The sequence below is a fragment of the Alexandromys fortis genome, unplaced genomic scaffold (genome assembly GCF_014885135.2).
Source record: "Alexandromys fortis isolate MF-2015 unplaced genomic scaffold, M_Fortis_MF-2015_v1.1 scaffold_10, whole genome shotgun sequence".
NCBI lineage: Eukaryota > Metazoa > Chordata > Mammalia > Rodentia > Cricetidae > Alexandromys > Alexandromys fortis.
The window spans coordinates 16,165,494-16,191,136 of NW_026067895.1; the positions used below are offsets into that span (position 1 = coordinate 16,165,494).

The 25,643-nt window shown below is 44.1% G+C and overlaps 1 protein-coding gene across 3 annotated transcripts in view; it reads right to left on the minus strand.

Moving 5' to 3' along the window:
- Positions 1-25,643, minus strand: part of Asah2 (N-acylsphingosine amidohydrolase 2) — a 68,459-nt gene that overhangs the window by 33,013 nt on the left and 9,803 nt on the right. For 2 of the 3 annotated variants that reach the window (XM_050160632.1, XM_050160625.1), the window contains exons 3-8: positions 24,453-24,584; positions 21,063-21,268; positions 17,203-17,352; positions 9,568-9,744; positions 8,396-8,523; positions 7,012-7,089 (exon numbers count right to left, since the gene is read on the minus strand). In XM_050160632.1, coding sequence (XP_050016589.1) covers positions 7,012-7,089; positions 8,396-8,523; positions 9,568-9,744; positions 17,203-17,352; positions 21,063-21,268; positions 24,453-24,579 — 866 coding nt within the window. In that variant the 5' untranslated portion in view covers positions 24,580-24,584. Of the gene's footprint in view, positions 1-7,011; positions 7,090-8,321; positions 8,330-8,395; positions 8,524-9,567; positions 9,745-17,202; positions 17,353-21,062; positions 21,269-24,452; positions 24,585-25,643 lie in introns of those variants that run through there. The other variant, XM_050160640.1, reaches the window with a different exon arrangement.

Consider the following 25,643-nt stretch of genomic DNA (forward strand, 5'->3'; position numbering starts at 1 on the left):
AAAAAGCTAGCTTGGTTTCATAATCAAAGTAAAGCTTAAATTAGATCATACCTGCTTAACATTGGCCCCAACTCTAATTGCTGACATTCATGAAGAGGAGAAAACAGAGTAAACAAACAACAAGGACAAAGAGGGATGCCTCGAGCTGAAGAGAAAAGGCGATGTGAGGATGGAGGCGGCCTGAACGGCATGGGGAAGCCAAGGGTTGAGGACAGTCCCTGTAAGCTAAGAATAACACGGCACAGACTCTCCCTCAAAGGACAGCATTAACCCTGTCAGTGCCTTGATTTTGGACTTCTGGTCTCTTGATGCATGAGAGGACAAACTGCTGTTATTTGAAGCCCTTTCTGTCTGTGAGTAACATCCCACACAGCACACAAAGATATATAAGAATGGCTAAGAGAAACCCTGTCTCGAAAAACCAAAAAAAAAAAAAAAAAAAAAAAAGAATGGCTAAGCCTACCGACTCCAAAGGGAAACACTAGTGACTTTCTGATTGAATCTATGTAGAAATTATGACAGAACTAATTTATCTTTTAAGTTCAGCGATTGTGTTGGGTTGCTTAGGCACTTCTTTGAAGTGGGATTCCCCTCTGTTTGCTGTGATTACCATTAATGAATAAAGAAAACTGGCTTGGCCTGATAGGGTAGAACAGAGTAGGTGGGGAAAACTAAACTGAATGCTGGGAGAAAGAAGAAGGAGTTAGGGAGAAGCTATGTAACCCTGCAGGACACAGACGCCGGAACTTTACCAGGTAAGCCATAGCCTCATGGCAATACACAGATTAATAGAAATGGGTTAAATTAAGGTATAAGAGTTAGCCAGTAAGAAGCTAGAGCTAATGGGCCAAGCAGTGTTTTAAATAATATGGTTTCTGTATGATTATTTCAGGGCTGAGCAGTCAGGAACCAACTAGTGGTCTAATCACAACAACTTTCACCTATTTGAGCTGCAGCGTTTACTATCTGTAAAAAAAAAACCCACAGCAGTAATCAGTTACAGGAACTAACACAAGTAAAGTACTGAGCATCTAGACTGGCCTAGAGTAAGAATGGAATGTGTGTGTGTGTGTGTGTGTGTGTGTGTGTGTGTGTGTTCATTGTCATGGCATTGATGGGTCTATTGATATTCTAACAAGGATGCTCATGAAGAAAGCATAAATATTCATAGTAGTAATATATTAATGCAACGTTAAAATAAAAGAGCTGATGACTCACACATCCAGCCCATGCATGTTAAACCAATAGATGAGCTTGAAATGATTAAGTGAGGAAACTCTGCCCTCTAGTGGCAGAGAGAGGATGCTCATTAAATACCCATATGCATATCAATTTCCCATGCTCCCTCAAAGGGTGGGGCATGTGAACAGTTCTGACTTAATGACATGCTTGCAGAAGGACTAACAAATAGCCAATCCCCTGGATTTCCACAAACCGTCACTATGTTAAGCTACTGGAGTTTCATGTTCGGCCTGCTGTGGTATTTGGCATGAATCATTGTAATGAACACACCTGGGTCGCCTCCCTTACAATCCTTCTTACCGCATCCCATTGGAAACTTTGGGGGAAAGAGAAGGAAAGAGATCTGATTGAATTATACTGGAAGCATTATTCAGCCCATAATTTGACCCCAATGAATCTGAATCTTTTAAAAGGCTCAGAGGAAAGACAGTGGTGCGCAGCCAAAGGAGGCTTTCTGGGCGGGCAGCATCCTCAGAAGAATGTCCCTATCCCTGTACCCAAGAAGAGGTGAACGTTCTCAGCGATTCCTTTCCTCATTCTCAAAAAGCCTGCTCAAGAAAGGCCTAGGCTAGAGAAGTACTTCTGGCTTATTAAAGGGGACTGGCAAGGTCTTCTGAATCAAGAGACACTGTCACCCATGGTATCACTGAAAACTACGAACTGCCATGTATAGGCGACTTTTAAATGTCTTCCCATCCAAAAGAGAGAGATGGGACAAGAGCAAAGTATTGAAGACAAGAAGCAAATCTCACACAGAGAGAGCCAAGAAGTAGAATGATCAGTTTCTGAAAACAGATTGAACCCAGGATGGAGATTGTCAAATATCAAACAAAAAATGGCCTGGAAGTGGTGGTGCAGGCCTTTAATCCCAGCACTTGGGAAGCAGAGGCAGGCGGGTCTCTGTGAGTTCAAGGCCAACCTGGTCTATAAGAGCTAGTTTCAGGTCAGCCAACAGAGAAATTCTGTGTCAAAAATAAATAAGTATACAACGTTTCCAAGCAGCACCCTCCTCAAACCAAAGAACAAAGGAAGATTGATGAAGTGATTTTTTTAAAATGCATTGAGACCTCTCCCTGCAAAGAGTTGAATTCGTTATATTTAATAAAACTACACCAACTTTGAGTCAAAAAGTATTTAAAGATAGGAAGAGAGATGCCACAAAATCAAACAAGCAACCAACAATTGGTTTGAATGTCTCAGTGTGGAAAGGTAACATCTTGATATTTTCATGCTATTTTGAAGTTTAATGCTTTGTGGAGGGAAGCAAGTGAGCATGATCAGCCACCCTCACTGAGTGTTCTCTCATTCACACTTACTTACAACTGTTTCTGTATGGGAAGATTAACTCTTAACCACAGTGGGCTTATAGTGGGATAATTGTATGGTTGATTTTATTTCTCTTGTCTACACTGCTAAATTTTCCATGTTTTTTATTCACATGCTGGAAAACAAAATTTGAATTAGAAAAAAAAAATAGCACCAGGGCTGGAGAGATGGTTCAGAGATTAAGAGCACTAGCTGTTCTTCTAGAGAACCTGGGTTCAATTCCCAGCAACCAGGGGGTGACTCACAAAGGTCTGTGTCCTCTTCTGGCCTGCAGGCATGCATACAATCAGAACACCAAATACATAATAAATTAATAAAAAGTCTCTAAAAAACAAAAAGAAGGGAAAGAAAAGAAAAAATAATAATTCCATAGATTTCTTCTGGTTAAGAACTTTCCAGGTACTCAACAATCAAACAAGTTCAAGGTCTTCTGCCTGGTTTTTATAGTTTTGTTTTCCAAAGCTGAGATACAGGAATGTTATCAGGCAAGGGTCATTACTTTGGCACATGAAAGGCCTTATCAAGCACCTTTCCTTTCCAAGAAGAAGTACCAGATCTAGCAGGAGGCACACAGCCATCTCAACTTCCCTGGAGAAGAACAAAGCACAGCTGGAAGGAAGATCAGGGCTGAGAGCCAGCGGTGGCTGTCAGAGCAACTCAGAAAGAGCAGGACAGAAAGGCCCATAGGGACAAGGACCAGAGCTAATGCTGGCGGAGAAAACAAGGATGAGGTGAAATGGAAAAAAAAAAAAAGAAAAAAAAAGACAAGATGCAGACTTGTCTAACTAAACCACCTTGGTACATGCCTGTAATTGCAGCACTGGGGACTTTGGGCTGGGACATCATCTGTCCATGGACAGTGTTACACCATGGGACCCTGCTTCAGTGTTTTTTAAATGGTTTCTTGAAAAGTTGCTACTGAAATTTTAGCCTTTGTTATGTGAGTGATGTCAAGTGAACAGGATGGGGGGAAGTGGATAGGGTAGAAAAGAGGGAGCCACCGAGAACAGAGAGTCAGGCACAGTGACTTACACAGTCACAGTCGTAGAAGGCCATATATAATATTTACACAAACATACCATGTCTCTGAGTCCTAGAAAGCCACATGGTTCGGGCATTTCCACACAATGGACTTTGTTAGATTCCTACACAAATTATTCCAAGGATTTTCACACATCAATACCCTTGTTGTTTCTCAAATGTTCCTTCAAAGGCCACCCTTACCGGGTCCCTTTTGGCAAGAACGGAAGGATTTTTAAGATACAAAATAGAAGGCAAGGGAGAAACTTCTCACAGGGAGGGAAGGGGGAACCGGTGGAAGATTAGGAAAGAAAAGGGGTGGCATGGGGGAGGGGCTAGGGAAAAGAAGAGAGGGAGGGAGGAAAAGAGGGAGGGAGGGAGGGAGGGAGGGAGGGAGGGAGGGAGGGAGGGAGGGAGGGAGGGGAGAAAGGAGAGAGCACTCTACTGCACAAAGGGAAGGGAGGCAAGCTCAAGCCTGCTCCTTTGCATTTTTCCTGAGGGAAGAAGTTCAAGTTTTCTCAGCTGCCATTCCCAGCCATGTTCAAAGGGACCTGTGTGTCAGGAAGGGCTGGTCCTTTCCCTCTCCAGAACTGGCACTCCGGCTATCTGCTCTGCCCTTGTAAGGCTGTCTCATTTGGTTTAGAAGAAAGAGACATGGTTTTCCTTTCTTCCCTCACAGGCTCTGACATCAGGATTTCTTAACTCTCCGCCATATTTCTTGCCCTGAATAACAGACAGATATGACTTCCAGAATCCATCAAGTGGATCTTATGGATGCCGCACAGTTTCTGTCTCACTTCATGGTTCAGAACACCCCAGACATGCTTCTTTGTCCAGAGGAAAGTCACTTAGTGCTTTTGCTTGGCAGTGGGGGCAGGAACTAGGAAATAATGCTTCCGTGGACCAACCAGAGCAATGGAGGCTGACAGGTACAGAATATCGTGTGGCTTGTGGACCAGTTTGGCTCCTATAACTTCATTTCCTTGCTCAAATCCCGACTCTTCCTAACTCTTCAAGTCCTGGCTCCTGACCTCACAGTAAAATACTTGAATGAACAATTCTCTTGGCCTTAACCCCAAATTTCTCCTGGTTTTGTTGCTATTTTATTTTTGTTTTGTTTCTACTTTGGCTTTTAGAGATAAGGTCTCAATATGTAGACTGGACTGGACTGGAACTTTGGACTGCTTTCCTGAGTGCTGAGATGAGCTATATGTACCACGACACTAGACAAGATAAAAAATCTTTACTTTATATCTAATCTGTGACTCTGTCTCATACGCCCTGCCCCTTTGTCCTCTGGTCTCTAGACACCAGATAGCCTATCAGTTGTGCAAATGGAACAGCCTGTGCCTCTCGATGGATACTAAACATTTCTCTCATTCCCCCGTTTTGTCATTAATAATTGGTTTTCAGTACTGCTACTACTTCCTCTGGGAAATATTTTCCAATCTTTCTGGTAGGGTCAAATTCCCTTAGGAAAGCCCCATACCTATTCCTTTCTAAACATGTAAGCCAGCTAGGATTAATTATACAATTCCTAGCATTTAGCCCAATCATTTTATGTGTATTTTATGCTACTTAAAGGCCTTCTGTTTCCATCAGTGGGCTGAAGGTCCTCTGACAACAGTGGCTCATGTCTATCTTGTATTTTTTTAATGTATTCAAAGGACAGTTATCACTATGTGGCAAGAGGCAGGAACAGTTAGGTCAAAAAGAGCGTGGGGTAGCAGCAGAATCAATAGCAAGTTACTGTAGGATATCAAGCATAGCAGATGGAGAAGCTTTGCTAAGATCTTGACAGTTGACTCTGGGACTTCCAGATCTGCAATATGGTGACGTAGAAAGCATCACAGAACATCTTGGTCCTAAAACTAGGTGTTTCAATAGCCTGATACCATTGCTGAATGATTCAAAGCTAGTAAGAAGCAATCGTAAGAGACTTCAATCGTTGAGACAGAGCTAAATCGAAAGAGTAAAGGCGAGGCCCCATGCCCACCAATTGTGGGATACTCCAAAAAACTAAGTAGAGGTGCATGTTCTAGTGCCAATCATCTCCCAAATAGTTCATACTAATGTACTCTACAACTTGAGCTTGAAACTCTGTTCCCTTCGTCACCCTGTCATGGACACACACTGTAACCCAGCTCACTGTTTTCCAAGTCTTCCTGAGAAATCCTTAACTCCTTCCAAATTCAGTTCAAGAAACACTCTTGAAACAACTCAGTACCATATACCCCAATGCCTCGTAGCATTAATGAACACAATACATTAATTCATTCATCATTCCTTATTGAACAATATTTGTGATCTTCTTTATCTTATGGTCCTTTGTCTATTTTATCTCCTATGGAGTCTACGAAAGGACTCACTTTAACCCATAGTAAGCTTGGGATAAGACAGTCATATAACGGATCTCTAAAGTCACACAGCTGAGAACATGACAGCCCAGAGGTAACCCAAGATACTTTACTGTAGCACCAAGCATTCCCAGAAACTTTCTGAGGGCATTTTTATAGCTCTTAAGTCCAAAGGTAAAGGTGTTTAGGCCAATGCTAGACCACCTACTCAATTCCTAGATAGTTCAAATGCAGTGAGCAAAAATGATATATGAAGACAAACGCCTTCTCTTTGAAGAAAACTAGGTCTATACTTTCCTGCATGGTGTCCCTTTCACAAAACCATGTCAAAATCTGGGCTAAGCTGTAGTTTTGCCTATTTTCCAGCCTTGGGTGATGTCAGCTCAGCTTCTGTCCCTAAGGGGGCATTGTCCTGTATTAAATTTTATCCTTTTAGGAAAATACATCACAGAAGTTCACATGTTAGATCTTGAGAAAGTAAGAAACAATAACATTTACTGTGTTACTAGCCATGGTGGCACATACCAGCACTCAGGTTGAGACAAGAGGATGGCTATTTCATGACCAGCCTGGGATACACAGAAAGACAAAGCCAGCCTGAACTATGGAATAAAATCCTGTCTCAGAACCTTAAAGGCTGGGGGTGCAGCTTTGTGGCAGAGCAAGCCTAATATGCTTAAGACCCTGGGCTCCGTCTCCAGCCAGCACCATGAAAATCAAAGCAAAACGACTCTACTTGGTCTTTATATCATGAGACAGGTACATATATGCTGAGATTACCACTAAAATCCCTCACTTGAGTCATTTTTCTTTTGATTAATTTATAAGCAGTGTGCTTAGCACTTAGAGGCGAAGAACCATGCCCAAGTTCTCGTGGCTGAATCCATATGTGCTTGATGCCAAGCCTGGATTTCTATCCACACAACTAATTCTCAGTGCTTAATGGCACTCATCAAGCGTCTTTTTATTCTCCCTGTAATTATGAAAAGACACTCATATAGGGAGAGAGAGAGAGGGAGGGAATGGAGGGAGGGAGGGATAGTGGGAAAGAAAGAGGATGGATTACCTGATAAGGCCCAAGTCTTCTCCTTTCAAATCTACCATTTTCAAGACTACCATTTCCTTGTCTGTGTCTGAAGAATACCTGTTAGCCAAATAAAGAAACTTGGTCAGTTTTTGTTAGAGACTGACCCTAAGCTCCTACCAACAACAGACGCAGACACAAAAACTAACAAAATAGGGGTGGGGGAGATGGCTCCATGGATAAGGACATTAGCCAGGCAAGCCTGAAGACTTGAGTTTCATCTTTGGAACTCATAAAAGGGAAGGAGAGACCCAGCTCCCAGAAGGTGTCCTCTGGCTACCTTATACATGCTGTGGTATGAATTCTCTCAACACACATATGCACGTGTGTGCATGCACACACATACACGTACATATACACTAATAAAAATAAATAAATAAAATTTAATGCCTCTTCGTGAACTCCAGAGTAAAGAGCGGTCAGCCCTACACTGCAGCCATGATCTCATTCCTCAGCTAAATAAATAGTTTACAGTTATGATCAGTGGTAGGGGCACTAGATCAACTAACTGAAGCTAAAATACATTTTTACACCATATGCATGGTATTATATGATGTGGATGTGTCTCTTACAAACTGAATTTATGTTTGAAATGTCTACTAATACCAACTTTCAGTAGAATCTCTTCAGAAGGACAGATTGCAAATGAAGGTCAGTCAAGACCTGAAACTCCAGAATTCTCCATCTTTTCAAGGGAAATCGGATTATAACTTCTAAAAATAAGTAGCCTTGGCAACTAGACTGATGTAATCTGTCAAGCAGCCGAGGTAGAACTGAGATGTCACTGTAAGCTGCCACAGTACCCACGCATCTCTTCTCATCGTTCACAAGCCTGGCTCATCACTAAAAGCACAGAGCCCTCGCGTCCGCTGGCTGCTCTGTTTAGTTACGATTGTGTCCTATCTGGCTCATTCTCTCACCTTCCATGTTCAGCTCAAGGAGGCTAAGGTGATGCATCTGGACAACACATAATAATAAGATGGAATAAGCCCTGCTCCCTAAATGATGTGATCTACACATTGGAATCTCCATTTTATAGACGGAGCAACCGAGACCCAACAAAGGGGGTGAGAAGTCTCCAAAGGCGACACAGTAGAAAACAGTAACTCCCTGCAGGGTCACAGTCTCGTAAGCCTCCACGGGGTTTCCCATGGACAACAATATGCGGGGATGGTGAAAAGAATCCATGTCTGTCTCTACATTTATTTCTTGCTTCTTCTTGCCTGAGACAAACATGTTAAAGTTATCTTCTTTATTACTCTTCTGGGATCCCACTACACCCTAGAACTTACCAGCTCTGCCCTTAGATTTTGTTGCTGTTCAGTGAAAAACACACAGTTACACCGTCTGCATGATTCCCACTGACCTCGCTCTCTCTGACGGTGGGTTCTGAAGGTAAGAAGAGGGGCTTCGGTTGATCTGCACATTAGCAACGTTTCCTTTGTTGATAAAGATTTTGCCTGGTTTAAGATTTGTGTGTGCTATCTCAATGCTCTGAAAGTTCAAACAATAAAGGAATAAAGCGTTGTGAGTTCATGCATCCTTGTGGAGACGATGAGCAAGGCCAACAGAAGGCCTCGCCGACACCCTTCACTGTTTCTTATGTGCCCCCAGTGTAGGGAAAGGCTGGAGACTCACGGGGCCAGCATCATTCTGGAGGGAAGGGAAGTGATGGGTAAGGATGTTTGGTACTTATAAGCCACACCCCACATGAGTCCCATCTCATGGCTCTGTGGTCTGCTAGGTCATGAAAAAATTGATAATTTTAGGGCCAAAAAAATGGGAGACTTGACTTCTACCACTCTGGAACAAAATGTATTCAATTTTCCCCTTGACCTCATCATCCTCTTGGTTTTCAATCATCTTTAACTGGGAACCATGAAGGGACATTTTTATCACAACTTAGTATATATTAACTTACACGCACTAAAACAAAAGTTCACAAAACAAACTATACTCTCATAAGGTGTGTAGTATGTAGTTCCCAATCTACTTTACTGGGGTCTTTTATAATTAATATTTCTTACAAACCATGACATTTACTTTATAAACCTTTAACACGTTACCAAACACAGGATAAAAATATTGTAAAGGAAAGCCTGTTTTTGTCAGCTGAATCTCTGCATGTGGGGTTAATTTTGTGGAGGAAAAAAAAAGAGAGAAAGAATAACTAAATCTGAAAGGCAAAAAGAAAGAAAGAAACGAAAGAAATAGAGAGAAAGAGAGGAAGGAAGGAAGGAAGGAAGGAAGGAAGGAAGGAAGGAAGGAAGGAAAAAAGGAAGGAAGGAAGGAAGGAAAAAAGGAAGGAAGGAAGAAAAAAAGGAAGGAAGGAAGGAAGGAAGGAAGGAAGGAAGGAAGGAAGGAAAAAAGGAGAAAGAGAGAGAGAACACTGATAGAATCTCACACAAGAAATGATGATAGACTTGAAGACAACTAGGGAGGAAGGAGTAAAGAGCCCAAGTCAGGAATGGGAGAGGAATTGGGGGGGGGGCTGATTAAGGATGGGAGTAAGCAGCCAATAGGGAGCTCTTCACCTACCTTCACAATGCCAGACACCAGGTATTGAAAGGTTCGATTGCTGAAGCCTTCACTGGCTAGTATATAGAGTGTGTATTGGAAATACCCTGCTGGACCTGAGTGTGTGTGAGTGCCACTCAGGATAACGTTGTCTCTTCGGTACAGGGAGCCGTATTTACTCTGTAGTCTCTTCAGGACCTTGAAAGAAAGCAAAACATAGAACTAAGAAGGATCCATGGCATCTCTGCAGGAAAGTGGGTTCTGAAGAGCTCAAGCACAGGTCTGCCCCACCACCTCCTTTTCAAGTGGCCCTCCCTCCACATTGATCACCGTAGTAACAAGTGCAATGATGCCAGCAGATGCCAACATTTTGCAGGGGCCTGCAATGTGCTAGTATAGCATTGGCTAGACATTTTATGTACATTATATTATTTAAAATATTCATAGCAACCCCCAATGCAGTTATTATCAGCCTTATTTTTCAGCTGAGAACACTGATATACAAAAGCTAATTTTCCCACTAATCTAAGGAGTTGCAGAGATCAAACTCCAGGTCTAAGACTTTGAAATACAACTCTCATCTATTCCTCTTTCAAAATCTAGCATTTCTCGCAGACAGAAATACATTGTTTTAACCTTGAAGGTGTTTTCTTATAATGAAAGAGAAAGCCAAAAATAATTATGTGCTGTTATGCCGCACAGTGATGAACTCTGTGCAGGAAAACATTGCAGGGTAAGGGAAATGGTGAGGGGTAAAGAGTGGTCTCCCTAAAGAGAGGCTCTGTTTGCCAAGTGTTTAAATGAAAGAAAAGAAGCTGCTTGTGCCAGGAAAAGCATCCCGGACTCAGCAAAGGCCTCACAGCCTCGCTTTGCAAAATAGCGAATCCTCTGTTCTTTCTTTAACACAGACTATTGCACTTGTTGGTCTACAGCAAACCACCTACTGCGTGTGAGATCACCCCAGGAATCTAGCGGAGGACTTGCAAAGGAAGGAACCATCCTGTCGGCACTAACATGTGAGATATATGAGTGAGAAGCCCTCCATTCACAGCGTCTAAACACACAGACACTGACTGCAGCCAAACCTGCTGGGTACTGCTTTGAGCCACGAGGTTTCTGAATTTCCCTGTTTAGTAGTAGATAAAGGAACTTTAGCAAATGTTTGCTGTATTAGTCAGTCAAGGAACACACACATCAGGAAAACACAGAAAAAAATGGTAATATGATGCTGATCATGATTCTGTTTAATCCCCTGCCACCTGACAGTCGCTATTACCGTTACTTCTCAGTGGTACATCATTACAATGACACCATAAAAGTGTCAATCACTGCCGAGTTGCCTCACCCAGCCTTAAGGAGGTGCCTAGTCCTGCTGCAACCTGATTTCCCATGGCTGGCTGATATACATGGAAGGCCTGCATGGTTTTGGAAGGAGAGGGAGAAGGAAGAAATGGAGCAGAAGTTGGGGGTGGAGAAGGGGGCAGAGAGAAGAACTGGAAGGAGAGAGAAGAGGAAGGTGGGGAACTGGTTGGGCCAGGAATAAAAGTCATTATTGTTTAATTAGTAATCAAAAAAATTTTAAACGGGGAGAATAAAATGTTTCTTAAAGTATCAATCACAAAGCATCAACTAGCGGCGTCTCTCAAGAACTAGTGCCATCCAGTTCCAGCACACCATTGGTCTAACAGGGGAGGAGTTTGTGCTCTACGGTGTAGTCAATCTACAGAGATAACAATCTACGTCTTCATTAACTAAATCCTTGCTCCCATTTGTGGTCATTAAAGGAAAACAGAAGACCATGTGAAGTATTTTGCCTCATTAGCCTATCTATGCCCCCAACGTTACCATATCTGATGACTGTTTTTAAAATCAACTTGCCACAAATTAGAATTACCATAATAGGGGGCTAGAGAGATGTCTCAGTGGTTAAGAGCACCTGTAACTCTTGCAGAGGACCCTGGTTCCGTTCCCAGCACCCCATGACTGCTCATAACCGTCTATAACGGTTTCAGGAGAGCTTGTGTCCTCTTCTGGCCTCTTTAGGTACTGTGCATAGATGTTTCCATACATACAGGCAAACACTCACTCATATAAAATAAAATAAATAAACCTAAAGAAGAAGAAATAATTACCGGAGAGAGCCTCAACCGAGGAATTTTCTTAATTGCCTTTATTTACATGGGAAGACCTACACCAAATGTGAGCGGGACCTTTGGGTAGTAGCCCAGACAAGGAAGTGTTTCCACCTTTTGCTCTCATTGCTGAATTAATCTACCCTGTTTGCTGCTGCTCCAGAGTCCTCTGTTGGTGTTAGAACCAGTGTTCCCAGGCTCCCATCACTGACTGAGGACCAGTAGCTCTCCTAGAATCTTACAGGACCTCAGTGCCAGATGGAGACTGCTGAGACACCCAGAAACTTTCAGTCTCTCTCATGTGAGTCATTTATTGTGGAGCTGGCTACTCCCTCTGCTGAGGCTCCCTGCCTCAAGGGCCCGGTGATCACCAGGTTCTCAGCCTCTGGGCTGTGAGACAACTGTTGTTAAGGTTTCAAAGGAAGGTGATTTAATAAAATATATTTTTTAAAAAAATTTTCCAATCTATCAGTTCTTTTCCTTTAGAGAACCCTAACTATGCCGCATTCACATAAACAATGCCGTGGAAAGAAAATGACAAGCTATAGCCTTCGGCTCCATCCCAGGGAGCTTCTGTCTCTTTTATTTGACTTTGACGCTAGTACCAAGGCCTCATCCCTCCCCTATATTCCCCTAGTAACTACCACAGTCATTGAGGGAAAAAAAATCTGTCAGAAGGGAAGACAATCAATGACTGGACCACCATGGAGCTGGATTAAAACCAAAGACCATTGTTCTCACAGTTCTCCAGTAGGACAAAAAAGTGGGGAAAACACAGAGTGAAAGTCAAGTTTAAAGTCCTCCCCTCCATTCATCTCAACCCTAGTAAACTCTAACTTAGAATTAAATACATTTCTTCATGCTGAGTCAAGTCTGAGCTCTTAAGAAAGATAGTAATCATGAATCTTGGATTGCTGAACAATGAACTGCTCACAGCCATCTTAAAGCACAGCCTCTGGTAGAGACTGAAGGGATAGAACTAAGATACTGACATGCTAGCCATGCCTGCAAGTAACTCTTACAGACAACCGTGGTCTGCTTTCAAGAAAGGAAGGCTGTGTTTGCCCGGAACAAAGCAGTTACAGTCCTGTCTACTGCTTACTTCTTTGTCTTCCCTTCCTGTTCCACCCTGCTGCGAATGCTCTTGGGAAGGCGAGCAGAAGAGGGAGACAGGCGTTCTGTCTCCTGGCCCGCCACACCGCTTACAGATTGCCCCTATCTTCATTCCTCTCTGGAAATGACTTCAGTCTTAGAGCTGAGAAAGAGACTTGACTAAAACCCTGCATCATAAATACTCTTAAGGCACGTACTTAGCTGTTTTTATTTTTCTTCTACCTTAGACGGGCTTGTGAAAACTAAGTGGGCTGGTATGAAGGCCTTCGCCCAGACCTCAGATTGCAGGGGGAGTAAAAACAGAAAGCCGTGGTTAAACCAAAGCCACTATTGACCTAAGAGCATCTAGATTGCATCCATCACCTCCCTGCATTCCTCTCTGCATCTCCAGTGTCTGTCCTTTGCTCAGGACTCTGCCAAAGATACCCACTATAGGCATCTTGGATTCCTCAGAAGAGCAGTGTGGTGCAGAGCTAATGAGCCCAGCCTGTGTAATGAGAACAGGAAGGTCTAAGTTTGGACCCTCGCTCTGACAATTCCTCGCCACATAACCTTGGATAAGTTATTCTATCCTCTGCAACTTGGTTTCTCTCTTTCTAATCCCATAATAATAACACCTCTCTCAAAGAGTTGGAGGGTTGCTAATACCTATGGATTATTCTAACAGTACCTGGCTTACCATGATCACTAGGTTGCCGTTCCCTCTGTTGACATTAGAACCAGGGTTTCCAGGTTTCTGTCATTGACTGAGGACTAGTAGCTCTCCCAGAACCTTACAGGACTTCAGTGACAGATTGAGGCTGCGTAGACACCCAGAAACTGCCAAGTTCCCAGTCTCTCAGGTATGAGGCAGCTTATTCTGGGACTGGCTACTCCCAAGTCCCAGGTTCCCTGCGTCAAGGATCGGGCGATCACCAGGTTCTCCCTCTTGGCTGCGAAGTAGCTGTTGTCACAGTTTCAACTGGCTTACCATGAGTTCTAGTTAGTGTTTATGCCATTTATTCTCACAAGTCATGGTATTTATCTTGTCCTAGAACCTTGTAGTCTCACTGTCATCCCATTGGATTCAGACCAGTTTTGTGTAATACGGAGGAAAGTGCCAGGAAGAGGCTGACAACCCCTCCCAAAACCCTAACTTTCCTTTCAGTCATCTAACACCTTCTAAAACTCCGTAAGTACTTTTGGTTTGACAGACCTAGTGTAACTATTGTTTGCCTGCCTGGATTCTCACCAATTGACTCTCCATGTTAAAGAATCTACTATTCTGTGACTTCCTCTCTAGTTACCCTGTGTTCCAGAACAAAGGAAGCGTCACTATTTAATTAAACACCCTGTACAAAACTGTGTTGATATTATTCCACCCAAACATTCCCTAAGATTCCACATTACCCTCATAATTAAAATCAATCTAGGCACATACATGACTCCATATTTTCTATGGATTTCTTCTGTTCCCTCCAATGACATCTGTATCCCTCCTTTACAACTCTTTGTTTATTCTGTCCCTTGCATTTGGTCTCTCCCTATTATAGTTTGTCTTCTGTTGCTGTGATAAAAACACAGAGATCAAAAGCAATTTGTGAAGGAGGAAATGGTTAATTTTAGCTTAACGTTGCACTCCATTGTGGAAGGAAGGTAGATGAAGAACTCAAGGCAGGAACCTAATGGCAGGAAGAGAAGCAGAGGCCATGGAGGAACACTGCTCACTGGTTTTCTTCCCCCTCCCCAAAGACTTACTTGGGCTACTCTTTTTATATAACCCAGAACCATCTCTTCAGGAGTGGAGCTATCCATCATAGGCTGCTCCCTATCCACATCAATCATTAATCTAGAAAATGCTCCCTCAGACTCGAGGACCAAGAAGATGGGGACAATTTCTCAATTCAAATCAACCTCTTTCCAAATAAGCCAAGCTTGTGTACAACTGACCAAAATCTAACCAACATGCTTCCTCTGTACTTTAGCCATTTAGAATTCTGCTCAGTCAAGTATTACTCCTACTGAGAAAAGACTTCCCTGATTCTCATTTTCCATATCTCTTTGTCTCCTGTGATAGTCTTGAAAGACTGTACATCCATAAATTCTTAAGCACCTCCTTCAAAGAGTAAAGTCTATCTAATCATGGCGGCAAAAATCTATAATCCCAGAACTTGGGAGTTTAGGGCAGAAGGTAGCAAGAATGAGCTAAATAGTCTTTTTCATAGACAGGATTTTTCTATGGAGCTTTGGGTGTCCTAGAACTCACTTTGTAGACCAGGCTGGCCTCAGACTCACAGAGATCCGCCTACCTCTGCCTCCCGCATCCTAGAATTAAAGGTGTGCACTGCCACTGCCCATCAAATTGAATAGTTTTAAGCAACATAGTGAGACACTGCCCCAAAACTAAACAAACCACAGTACTAAAGCTGAATTTCCTAACTCTAAGCTTGGATGGACTTGATTAATATACAGAACAGTAGGGTAATTGTGTGTAACTTCTGGAAATGGGTCAGAAAATCACTGTGCCATCCACCCTGAAAGAATTCATGAGGATTGGAGTGGAGACCTGAAGCTTCCTACCAACAAACACACTAATGAACCACCTTTCATGTGAATCTTGCTCCTCAGTCAAGCCTTCAATGTATCTGTTCTTTGCCATCCTCATAAATGCAAGAGAACCAAGCCAGAACCATGTAGCTAAGCTAGTCTTGAATTTCAGTTCCACAGAACAAGTAAGATAGTAAATATCATTTTAGGCCACTGAATTATGTGGAAATAGATAATTACTAGAGAACTATACTCCAGTGATTCATGCTTACTTGTATGCTTCTGTGACAGTCTTTTCCCCTAAGACCCAACTAGATGGTGGCCATGTGGGGGCATGGATTGGAACTTATTTAGTTGTGTCCTTTAGTTGCAAGCACTGGCAAAATACCTTAAAGAAAGTGGGTGATGGGGGCCCTTTTATCTCTAAAAGAATGATGCCTTTTTTAGTTGAACAGAGTACTTGCACAGTGCACAGAAATCCCTGTTCTCAATCCCCAGCACCACAGAAACCACAAGTAATTCTGGTATGCAAAGGATGTAAAGGCAGAAAAATCGTAAGTTCAAAGTTATCCTTAGCTATACAGTGACTTTATGGCCCTCACAGTCTACATGAGACACTTCACTGTCTGAGATAAAGGGTCTGGGGTTAATGTCTCTTTTGAGAATGCAGTTTTTTTCATAACCCAGCTCTAGCATTTGCTAAGAACTGCCTTAATTTTGGAAGGTGACTCCCCTCCTCTAAGATTCTGTCTGCGGATAATAGCAGAGCCAACTCAGGGTTTTATTGTTCGTGTAGGAGGGAGGAAAATACTTAACTCCCTCCTCCTGTCTACACATGGGAGAGGCTCCCACTACACTCCCAATAGTGACAACACCAGAAGGTACCTTCGGGCTGTGTCATCACTAACCCCTCCACACAGCACAGCAGCAAAGCTTTTAACAAGAGAGAGTGACAGAACACCAGCCTACATGACTGATCCCTGGTCACTTCTCTGGTCGGCCTTACACCTCTCTCCCTCTTTCTCATGCGGGTGAGTCTGTACACACTCCCAGGTCACAGTCACCACCAATCTGAGCCTACATAGAAAGTAGCTCTGGATCAGGCCTTTAAAACTGGTTAGGAGTCTGGCAAGGGACCTATGACTGCACTGGATTCCTCCCTCCTTCCTCTCCTGCCTGGGGTCCTCTCTCTTCTTCCTTCTTCCTCTTTCTCTGCTCCTTAAGGCCTCAAGCAACTCAGGACCCTTTATGTCCCTCTCTGCTCACCTCAACCGTCTACACAGGTAAGTATCAATCTCTACATTCAGAGGAGGGGGGCATGAAATTCTGTCACATTCTACAGTAGTGTAAGGATGAAGATTCTTTAAACAACCAACGCAATTTTCCAACTCATATTACAATAACCAGACTGGCATAACAGCCCCTTCATGTGACCATCAACCATTTCCTTCCATTGCCAGTTCATGGTCAACCTCCTTGCAAAGCTTGATTTCAGTCACCAGCTGATTCCTTACACGAATCCTCAATCGTGTGCGAACTAGAAAAGGAGGCGAGTGACCAGGTGGTGCTCTGGGGTGTCTGACAAAGACCACTACGTGAGAATCCATGTGAAAGGAAGTGGTCTATATCAAGCTTTCAGAGAACATTTGCATTCTTAACAATGAGGCGCCATCAGCATAACCGGGAGCCGGTTTTGGAAAGGAACACTTAGACTTCAATAACAAAAGGCATCTGCCTGTGTAATTGTCTTCCAGGCTATCAAGACCTTACATTGAAGACAGGAGATACTCTTTAGCTGAGAAGGAAAGCCTGTGGAGTTCCCACTGTGGGCATTCACAGACTATCCCCTGCCCCCACCCCCCCGCCCTGCCATTTCATCTCTTACCTCCAGCCTGAGTCGTTGGGAAATCATACATAGTTCAACACTGACAAATGCCATCCGATTTGACCCATCTGAATCGGCCAAGATGAAAGCGCGGCTGTACAGCCTGGTGAGGAGGCCCTGTGCATTCTGGCCGCTTTTGCCATAGCCCATCTGAAAGGAGAGAAAGTCACTGAGCTTCTCTAGGATGCAGGTGCAGTAATACCAGGAGAGACCGCTCAGACACACAAAGAGAAAATCATTGCGACTCTGTGGTTCAGTGAGACTGTGTGTGTGTGTGTGTGTGTGTGTGTGTGTGTGTGTGTGTGTTCCCAAAAATGCAAAGAAGACAAACTCGAGATAGAGTACTAATCAGACTGTCAATTTTTGTCTGTGAGCAGTGAGCAGGTGGTTGCACCTTCAGGGGCCTTTCCAAGCCTTTGATGAGATGCTTTTCTGCTAAGGTCTTAGAAGAAAGGCACTGCTTCCCCTCCCCCACCTTCACTCAGCTTTTTACCGGTTCATCATTCTCTAGACTAAGCCAAGTAAGACTGTGCACTCTGCGACCCTTCTCTCACCATCCGTTAGGACTATACCCAAGTCTTCCAATGGCCACCTCTACTCTTCGCCTTCCCATTCATGAAGAGTGTTCAGTTAGGGTTTATAGTTCAGGGTTACTCTTCCGAACAGACAGCTGGGCGTAAACCATAGAGCAGAAAGAGTATTTGCTAGAAGGGAGCAAATTCCAGCAGACCACTTCCTGCTCTTGTTTTCCTGGGCAAGCAGCGAGGTGAGTGGGTATTTTCACCATTGGTATGCTGCAGACGACAGGCTGCCTCTGAGTCACGGAAGCGCTTGATGCTGGCCTCTTCTCAATTTACAGTTTTAGCTGTCTTTGTCTATGCTGACATAGCGACCCTTGCCTTTAATTCCAACACTGAGAGGGCAAAAGCGGGTGGATCTTCACGAGTTCAAGGTCAGCCTGGTCTGCGTGGTGAGTTCCAGGTCAGCCAAAATTCACTTGGCAAGACCTTGTCTCAAAACAAATAAATAAATATAAAAACAAAAACAAACAAGTAAAAACCAAAATCTATATTTGTCTATATTTTAAAAGTGGGAGATTTCTAATCTCAAATCTTCAGAGATTTTTTTTGGCTTCTCACCCCAAAATTACCAAATAGAAAAGGTCAAAATGTATGGATCCACTCACAAAAAAATAAATCATCAGTTGACTTTAAAAAGGACTTGTAGGATGGACACACATGGTACCCCCTCAAATCCCAGACTTTAGGGTCTGTGAGGATGCTCTGTGCCCAGTGCCGGAGGTACCATCATACCAAGTGCTGCCAGAGGTCTCTAGACCTGGGCATGGCAAAGAGAAAAGGCAACAACTCCATGCCATCCCTTGTGGCTAGTATGGGCAGTGTTTAGTCAAGTGCCACCAGTGACCCAATCAAGAGCCCTGATGTTGGCCAGTTGGTCACCACTGTGCTGAGAGAGTACAAGGCGGGGCAGCTGCAGCAGGACCATAGTCCTTGGTAGCAGACCGGGTCAGGTTGCCACCATGGCCTCAGGTGAATGAGTGCAGGCTATCCAGTTGGTGTCCCCCACAGCAGTGAAGCACTCCAACAAACATGACCCCCCTATTATGGTCCAGATCACAGGCTCTTGTGGGGCCCCCAGTGATGACAGAAACCACAGGCATCAACACATGCCCGCTGGGCTGTGCCAGGGCCCGAGAGCAAGACCTGGACCTTGATTACAGCCCAGGCCCAGGCATATCCCTGGACTTGGGTGGCCAGCTGGCCAGTCCCATCAGGCCATTCCTCACCACCCTCACCTCTCCAGATCTGCCTCTCTCCCCAGCCCACAAGCCCCCCTGTGGCATCAAGACCAAAGGCCGTGTCTGGTTCCATGGCCCAGTTGCAGCTGTGGGCTGTAGTGATTCCCACGGCTTGTGTTATCACTGGGGTCATTGGTACCATGCTGTTCTGAGTCGTCCCCACCCTTCACTGGCCCTGGTATCACCTGCCCCTTGATGGGTATTGTCACAGGTAAGCCCCACCCTTCAGGGGAGAACTCAACTCCACACTTGAGAAAGATGACCCCACCCCTCACCTGGGAATCACACTAGAGTTGACCCTGTGGACTGGGGCACAGATGAGTCAACCCCAAGGGCGTGAGGGCAGGAGAACTGACCCAGCTCCCCCCTAGTCTGCCATGTGATGGTATGGGTGAGGCAAAGATGCCCTTTCGTCCTCTGCCCATTGCTACCTGTGGCAGGTGAAAGGGCTGGCCCTGGGGTCACAAGAGTAGGACAGCTAGCCCTGATCCTCATCGACTGCAGTGCTGGAGAAAGCAGCCTCTGCTTCCCGTCCAGGTCCGGACAGTACACTAGAGCTGACCCTCCTCCATGCTTTGCTACCTGCGGCAAGAGAGAGAGCTAACCCGGGGCCATGAGAAGGAAAGAACTAGCCCTGTCCGACACAAGCCATGAAAGTGAGTTCTGCGTTCTGCCTGGGCAGCACACTACAGCTTACCCTGTTGTTCAGGATCTCAAGTGAGCCAGCTCTGAGGGCATGAGAGCGGGAGAGCTGATCCCACCCCCACCTCATGTGGCCCCTACAGCAAACAGGAGAGAGGACCCTGTACCTTGCCTGGCCCTGGCGATATGAGTGAGGGGGACTGCTGTGGGATTATGCTCTTGTACACTGTAAAGATTTGTCACTTGTACTAGCTTAATATAATACTGATTGGCCAGTAGCCAGACAGGAAGTATAGGTGGGGCAGCCAAACTAGGAGAATGGGAAGAGGAAAGGCAAAAAGTCAGTTACCTACCAGATGCAGAGGAAGCAAAATTAGAATGCCTTCCTGAGAAAAGGTACCAAGCCACATGGTTAAACATAGACAAGAATTGTGGGTGAATTTAAGCCATAAGAGCTAGTTAGTAATAAACCTGAGCAATAGGCCAAACAGTGTATAATTAATATAAGCCTCTGTGTGTTTGGGGGGGACTGAATAGCTGCAGGACTGGGTGAAACAGAAACTTCCATCTACAGGGGACTCAGATCTGATGGCCTGAGAGCAGAACTGCCCCTGCTCCTTGTTGTAGGCTGCATTGGATTAGTCGGCCTGGGCAGTGCTGGAAAGCTCAGCCAGGTAGTGACAATGACAGAAAGCTAGAGAGCTGACCAACCCAGCCACCACCCAGGCCCAGAACCAGGGCCATGAGTTGGTCCACCCCAGCATCCACCGAATCTATGAACCGTCAGAGCTTGTGAAGGGGATGAATCTACAGATCCCAAACAGCAGCATCTCCATGCCACAGGACAACAACAGGGTCTCCAAAAGGAGCCCCAGTGAGAGCCCATTATTGGTGGAGTAGAGCAACCAGAGGACTTGAGCCAGACCAGTGATATGTGGTAAGGAACACTTGCAAGTAAGGATGAAGGGACTAAAGGGTAAACTGTGTGTCTCAACAGGCCACACTACACCTTCAGTAAGATCCCTCCTTCTTGTTTTGTTTTGTTTGCTTTAGTTTTAGTTCTTTGTTTTGAGTTTTGGTTTTTCTTTTAAATTTGACTTTGTTTTTCAGGGAGGTTGCAAGGGCAGAAGGCAGATGCGAGGAGACAGGGAGACAAGTGGGCTCTGAATGTATGATGTGAAATTCACAGAGAATCAATACAAGTAAAAAGAAAAAAGACTTGTGATTGAATTTTAAAATCTGGTTTTTCTTATAGGATAATATTCTTAGTGCTAGACAGCAGCTATGTCAACACAAAAGCTAGAAACGATTACATGATAATCAGAAAAGAAGGATAGCACATACTAAAATAAAATTGCTTGTTCTGTGCCCTATTTAAGGAGCCCAGACATTTACTTACCAAATTGATATCCGATACTTGTCCTGTGCAGTCAGCTCGCCCAACACCAATGTAGTAGCCACTGAAGTTCTGAGATGGAGGAGGGTCTGAAATGTGTGTGATCGGAGAGGTCTGGGTGGCTGGAGGAGGGTCTGAAATGTGTGTGATTGGAGAGGTCTGGGTGGCTGCAGGGCCCTGGGTGGTTGAAGACCCATGATTTCCGGAGTCTAAAAACAGAACAGGACATTTGAGAAACAACACTTTATGGCACTTATGCCCTGGCCGCGATTAGAAGACAGAGTTTCGAATTTTCAAGGATGACGTTTACTGTTGCCTCTCATTTTTAGTTTTCTTTGGCTTTGGATTGGTCCATTCATTTCTTAGGACCGTGTCTCATTATGGAACTCAAGTTGGCTTTGAACCCAAAGATCTTCCAGTCTTTGCCTTCTATATGCTGGGATTGTAGCTGTGTGCCACCATGCCTAGCGTAATGCATTCGCCTATCTATAAAATCGAAAGTGAGACCTGGGAGCCTGTGTGCAATCATAAGTCAAAGCACCGTCTTGCTCCTGGACTCTCCAACCTCAGCTTCTCCCCAACATTTCCTTGTTGCCCTTCTTGTCCCTTCCCTACTTTCCTACCCTACTCGAGCCAATCATGTAGAAGTGACTGCTGCTAAGCCTCCTAAATCCAAGCTTTGGGTTGGACTTCTTTTTCCACTCTCTCCAGACTTCCCACTGCTCCCCTCTCCATCAAACGCTGTCCACCACTCCCTTCCGAGCCGATCCATCTCCATCATTCCTGCCTCTAGCCCGGTTCCTCATCAAAGATGTCATCCAAATGTCACTGCCCTGCTTTGGTCCTTAGCCTGCTAAGGCCTTTTATTAATGCAGCTTGAATCATTGTATACTTGGTGACGTAATTCTACATCAATGTCATTTTTCTAATACGTGTGTGGATGCATTAATGCACACATATTCCATACCGAATGTGCGTGTCTATAACATATAAAGACATAGGAATATCAGAGGATGCAAAATGATATAAAGATTAAAAGGCAAGTGCCAGACACAAACTTCTTGCTTTGAAATTTAATTCTCCCAGTTATTAGTGGAACAAATGGCCTAATCTAATTCCCTCTGACTTTGTCACCTATAGTAAGAGCTTAAGGTGCTTCCTGGTGCAGTTTTGTGCGGCAACCGTGTGAAGACACATTAAAGCTGGAGCGCTGTTACTCTCTTGCTTTGGTTTTCTTTCCAGCTGGGAATGTTGTACATCTAGACCTTTGTTCATTTGTTTTTCTACTTCCGGACAGTAGCCAGGAGTAGCCACAGCATTAAATGTCGTTGTCATAGACACTGGCAGTCAGAACAACTTGGAGACTGATAATTGGCTTCTTCCAAGATTCCAGAACTTTGGAACGAAAATTCTAGAGACCAACAACTCCAACTGTAACCGACCTGGCAGTGGTGAAGATATTCCTAAGGGACACTTGCCCGTCCTCCTAGCTATTAGCTACTTCAACAATGGACGCCAAGTCATTGGAATGTCCCCAGAAATCTCATGCTCCAAAGAGGAAAAGGGCGGGAACCTGGTGCCAGTCGGGGGTGGGGCAGGAGCTTACCTGCTAGAACAAGATCTCCTATTGTCCTGACAACTTGTCAGAACACCTTGCAAGACAGGACAAACTGAGACAGAATGTGTAACCAAGCAGCTCCGCATTCCACTTTCCTTGTGTTTAAATTAACCCTCATGCCAGGGGACTTGGGGTGGAAGGGTCACTGACCCTCTGGGTTCCTCTTTCCACTGTTACCTTATTGAATAAATCTTTCTATGCTCTTCAGTATGACTTTGTCTCTTTAATTGACCCATTATGGACAAATAGTCAAGCATAGCTTGATAGGGTTTCCAGGGCCCAGGCTCCCACCCTCACAACTCTGCTGATATAATCTCCTTAAGTTTAGAAATAAGAACCTCGACACTTGGAGAAGTGACAAACTGAGACTTCATGACGAACATGTGATGAATCTGGTGCCCACAGCACCTCAGATGAGGCTCTGATATTCTTGCAACTGTGTCTCAGGGCTACAAACACACGTGTCTCCTGCACAGCCTCAGATGTTACAGGGAGAGAAGCGTAACTTTTGCTTTTGCTGCACTGCCACCAGCATCGAAATGTGACACAAACTAAGGCCAAGTCTCATATGGAAGGGAAACTCTTTGCATTCTTCACGTTTCAATGTGTAAAATGGCATCAACATGAGGACTTTATAAGAATTTTGTGAAAATAGATGAAAAAATGTATGGAATTCTTATTAAACTGCACCACCAAACCACCGCACCAAAGCACGCGCGCGCGCACACACACACACACACACACACACACACACACACACCAAGAAAAGAGTAGCTATTTATGAGAATATGCTGTGGCTTCTAATAACCCCGGAGTCTCCATCTCACTAATTTTAGGAACCACATTGACTGAGCAATGGTAAGTCCTGGGATGATTTCATTTCCAGTTGTCCAGGAGTCTGTTTCACCCACCACTACAACAGAGAACCCTACTCTTTTGTGTTTGCAGAGAATCTGCAGTGCCAAGACGTGGTAAGGAGGACACTGCAAACAAAAAAGAGGCTACAACTGAAGACACTAGAGAAAACTTCCGGCTCCTTTGCCACTTTACCTGAGGTCAGCTCTTGCTCTCTCTCTTTAATGTGATCAAAACAGTAAGCCCTCATCAATCTTCTCTATTCAGTTAACAGCCATGTACCTTTGCCCTGAAATAGAGGCCCCACCAATGACCCAATGATAATATTACCTGGAAATGCAGCCTACGTTACATTCAGGAACCAAACTTGCTTCCTACATTGCAGCCAGAAAATCAGGCATTATCTAAACAAAAAATTTCTATCTCCTCTCAAAATCTTAGGCGAGTTAAGCTAATATGATGTCATGCTACGGTGCACCTTGCAGGCAGAACGACAGGCCAGCCCTTGTAGGGATTGAGGCTGAGAACCTGCCTTTACCTGTTTTAGGATGGTTTGATTGATTCGCGTTGTTTTCTGTTTTGCTCCCACTACGCCAACCAACAGGCAGGTAAAGATTGAAGGCCTATCAGCAAAAGGTGGACTTACTAGACTCAGAAGGACCTTGAACTGTGAGTACATCAACAGAAAAACTAAGAGGACTTGTGTATCTGTTTGTTATCTGGCCATTTGTGGACAAAGGTAAAATGATAAAAGCTGCTGTCTTTGCAGAAAACCTAACTCGTGCAGTGGGAGATGACATCTCAGGCTGCTCACAGGCAGCTGAAGCAGAAAGACACCATTTTAGGTCTTGATGCCATCCACCCATCAAGAAATATCCTACAGGTCTGGGAAAAACATCAGAAGAGCCCCAAATGCTTGCCTTTGTTGTTTTCAATGGTCCCACTGGTGACGAACAAGAGGGTGAGAAGAGCCACGGTGATGACTGTCATCATTACCAGCAGGAAAATGAGGAATGCCTCCAAGGAGGAGAAGGTACGCTTTGCCATTTCTCCTAAGACAAAACAGAGCAGGAAAAGGAATCACAGATTCATGAGCATGCGCTTCAAGCTGCTGGAGACTATGTGGTCATAGATATCTCTTCCATTTCAGTAGATTATAACAAGTTGAAAGCACAGAACACACTCACCTCTGGGTCCGTGACCCAAATCCTTTGAAACCAAGGCCAACACATAAAAGTACTCTTTTTGAAAAGCCTGGATATAATTTCCAAATCTTTCTCAGCTCACTGATCCTCTTGGTAACAACTCCTACGATTTGACACTGACATCTGAAGAAAAATTCATTTGGCAATACCATACCTCTTTTGTTTGTGGCAAAAAAAAAAAAGCTATGGATTTACACACAAGTGTTTGCTAAGAGTGCTTCTGTCTGTAGTGGACTGATAAGCAACTCATTACTTGAACTCTGCGGGAGGCTGGCTGACTTAGAGCTGTGTTTACAGACCAAGTAAAATCATCTTGTCCAGGGCCTAGAGAGTTGGCTTCACGATTAAGAGTATTGGCTGATCTTCCAGAAGATCCAGGTTTGATTATGAGCAGCCACACAGAGGTCCACAACCATCTGCAACTCTAGTCCCAGGGCATTTGAGATCCTCTTATGGTTTCTCAGGGCACTAGACATGCAAGTAATACAGACGTAGTTGCATGGCAAACAGTTAGACACATAATAAAATAATGTAGACTATTTATTGATTTATGGAAACAGTGTCTTTTTGTAGACCAGGCTGGCCTCGAACTCACAGAGATTTACTTGCCTCTGCCTCCCAAGTATTGAGATTAAAGGAGTGTACTACCACTCCCAGATAAATTTATTTTAAAAAAAATAATAAAGAAAAAGAAGCATGATCTTGTCCAGATGGAGGTGAAACCCACTACATTACTGTTCAAACTCTGTCGTCACCTTCACTTACATCCTGGTACAGAAAAGGAGATTGGTGGCTCAAGCCAGGAATTTGTAAAAAATCTCTTTCAGTGATCAAAAAGATGTCTCATAACTTTAGCTCCTGTTTTCCAGAAAAGTACCACTTTACCATCTCCTTTACAATATTTCA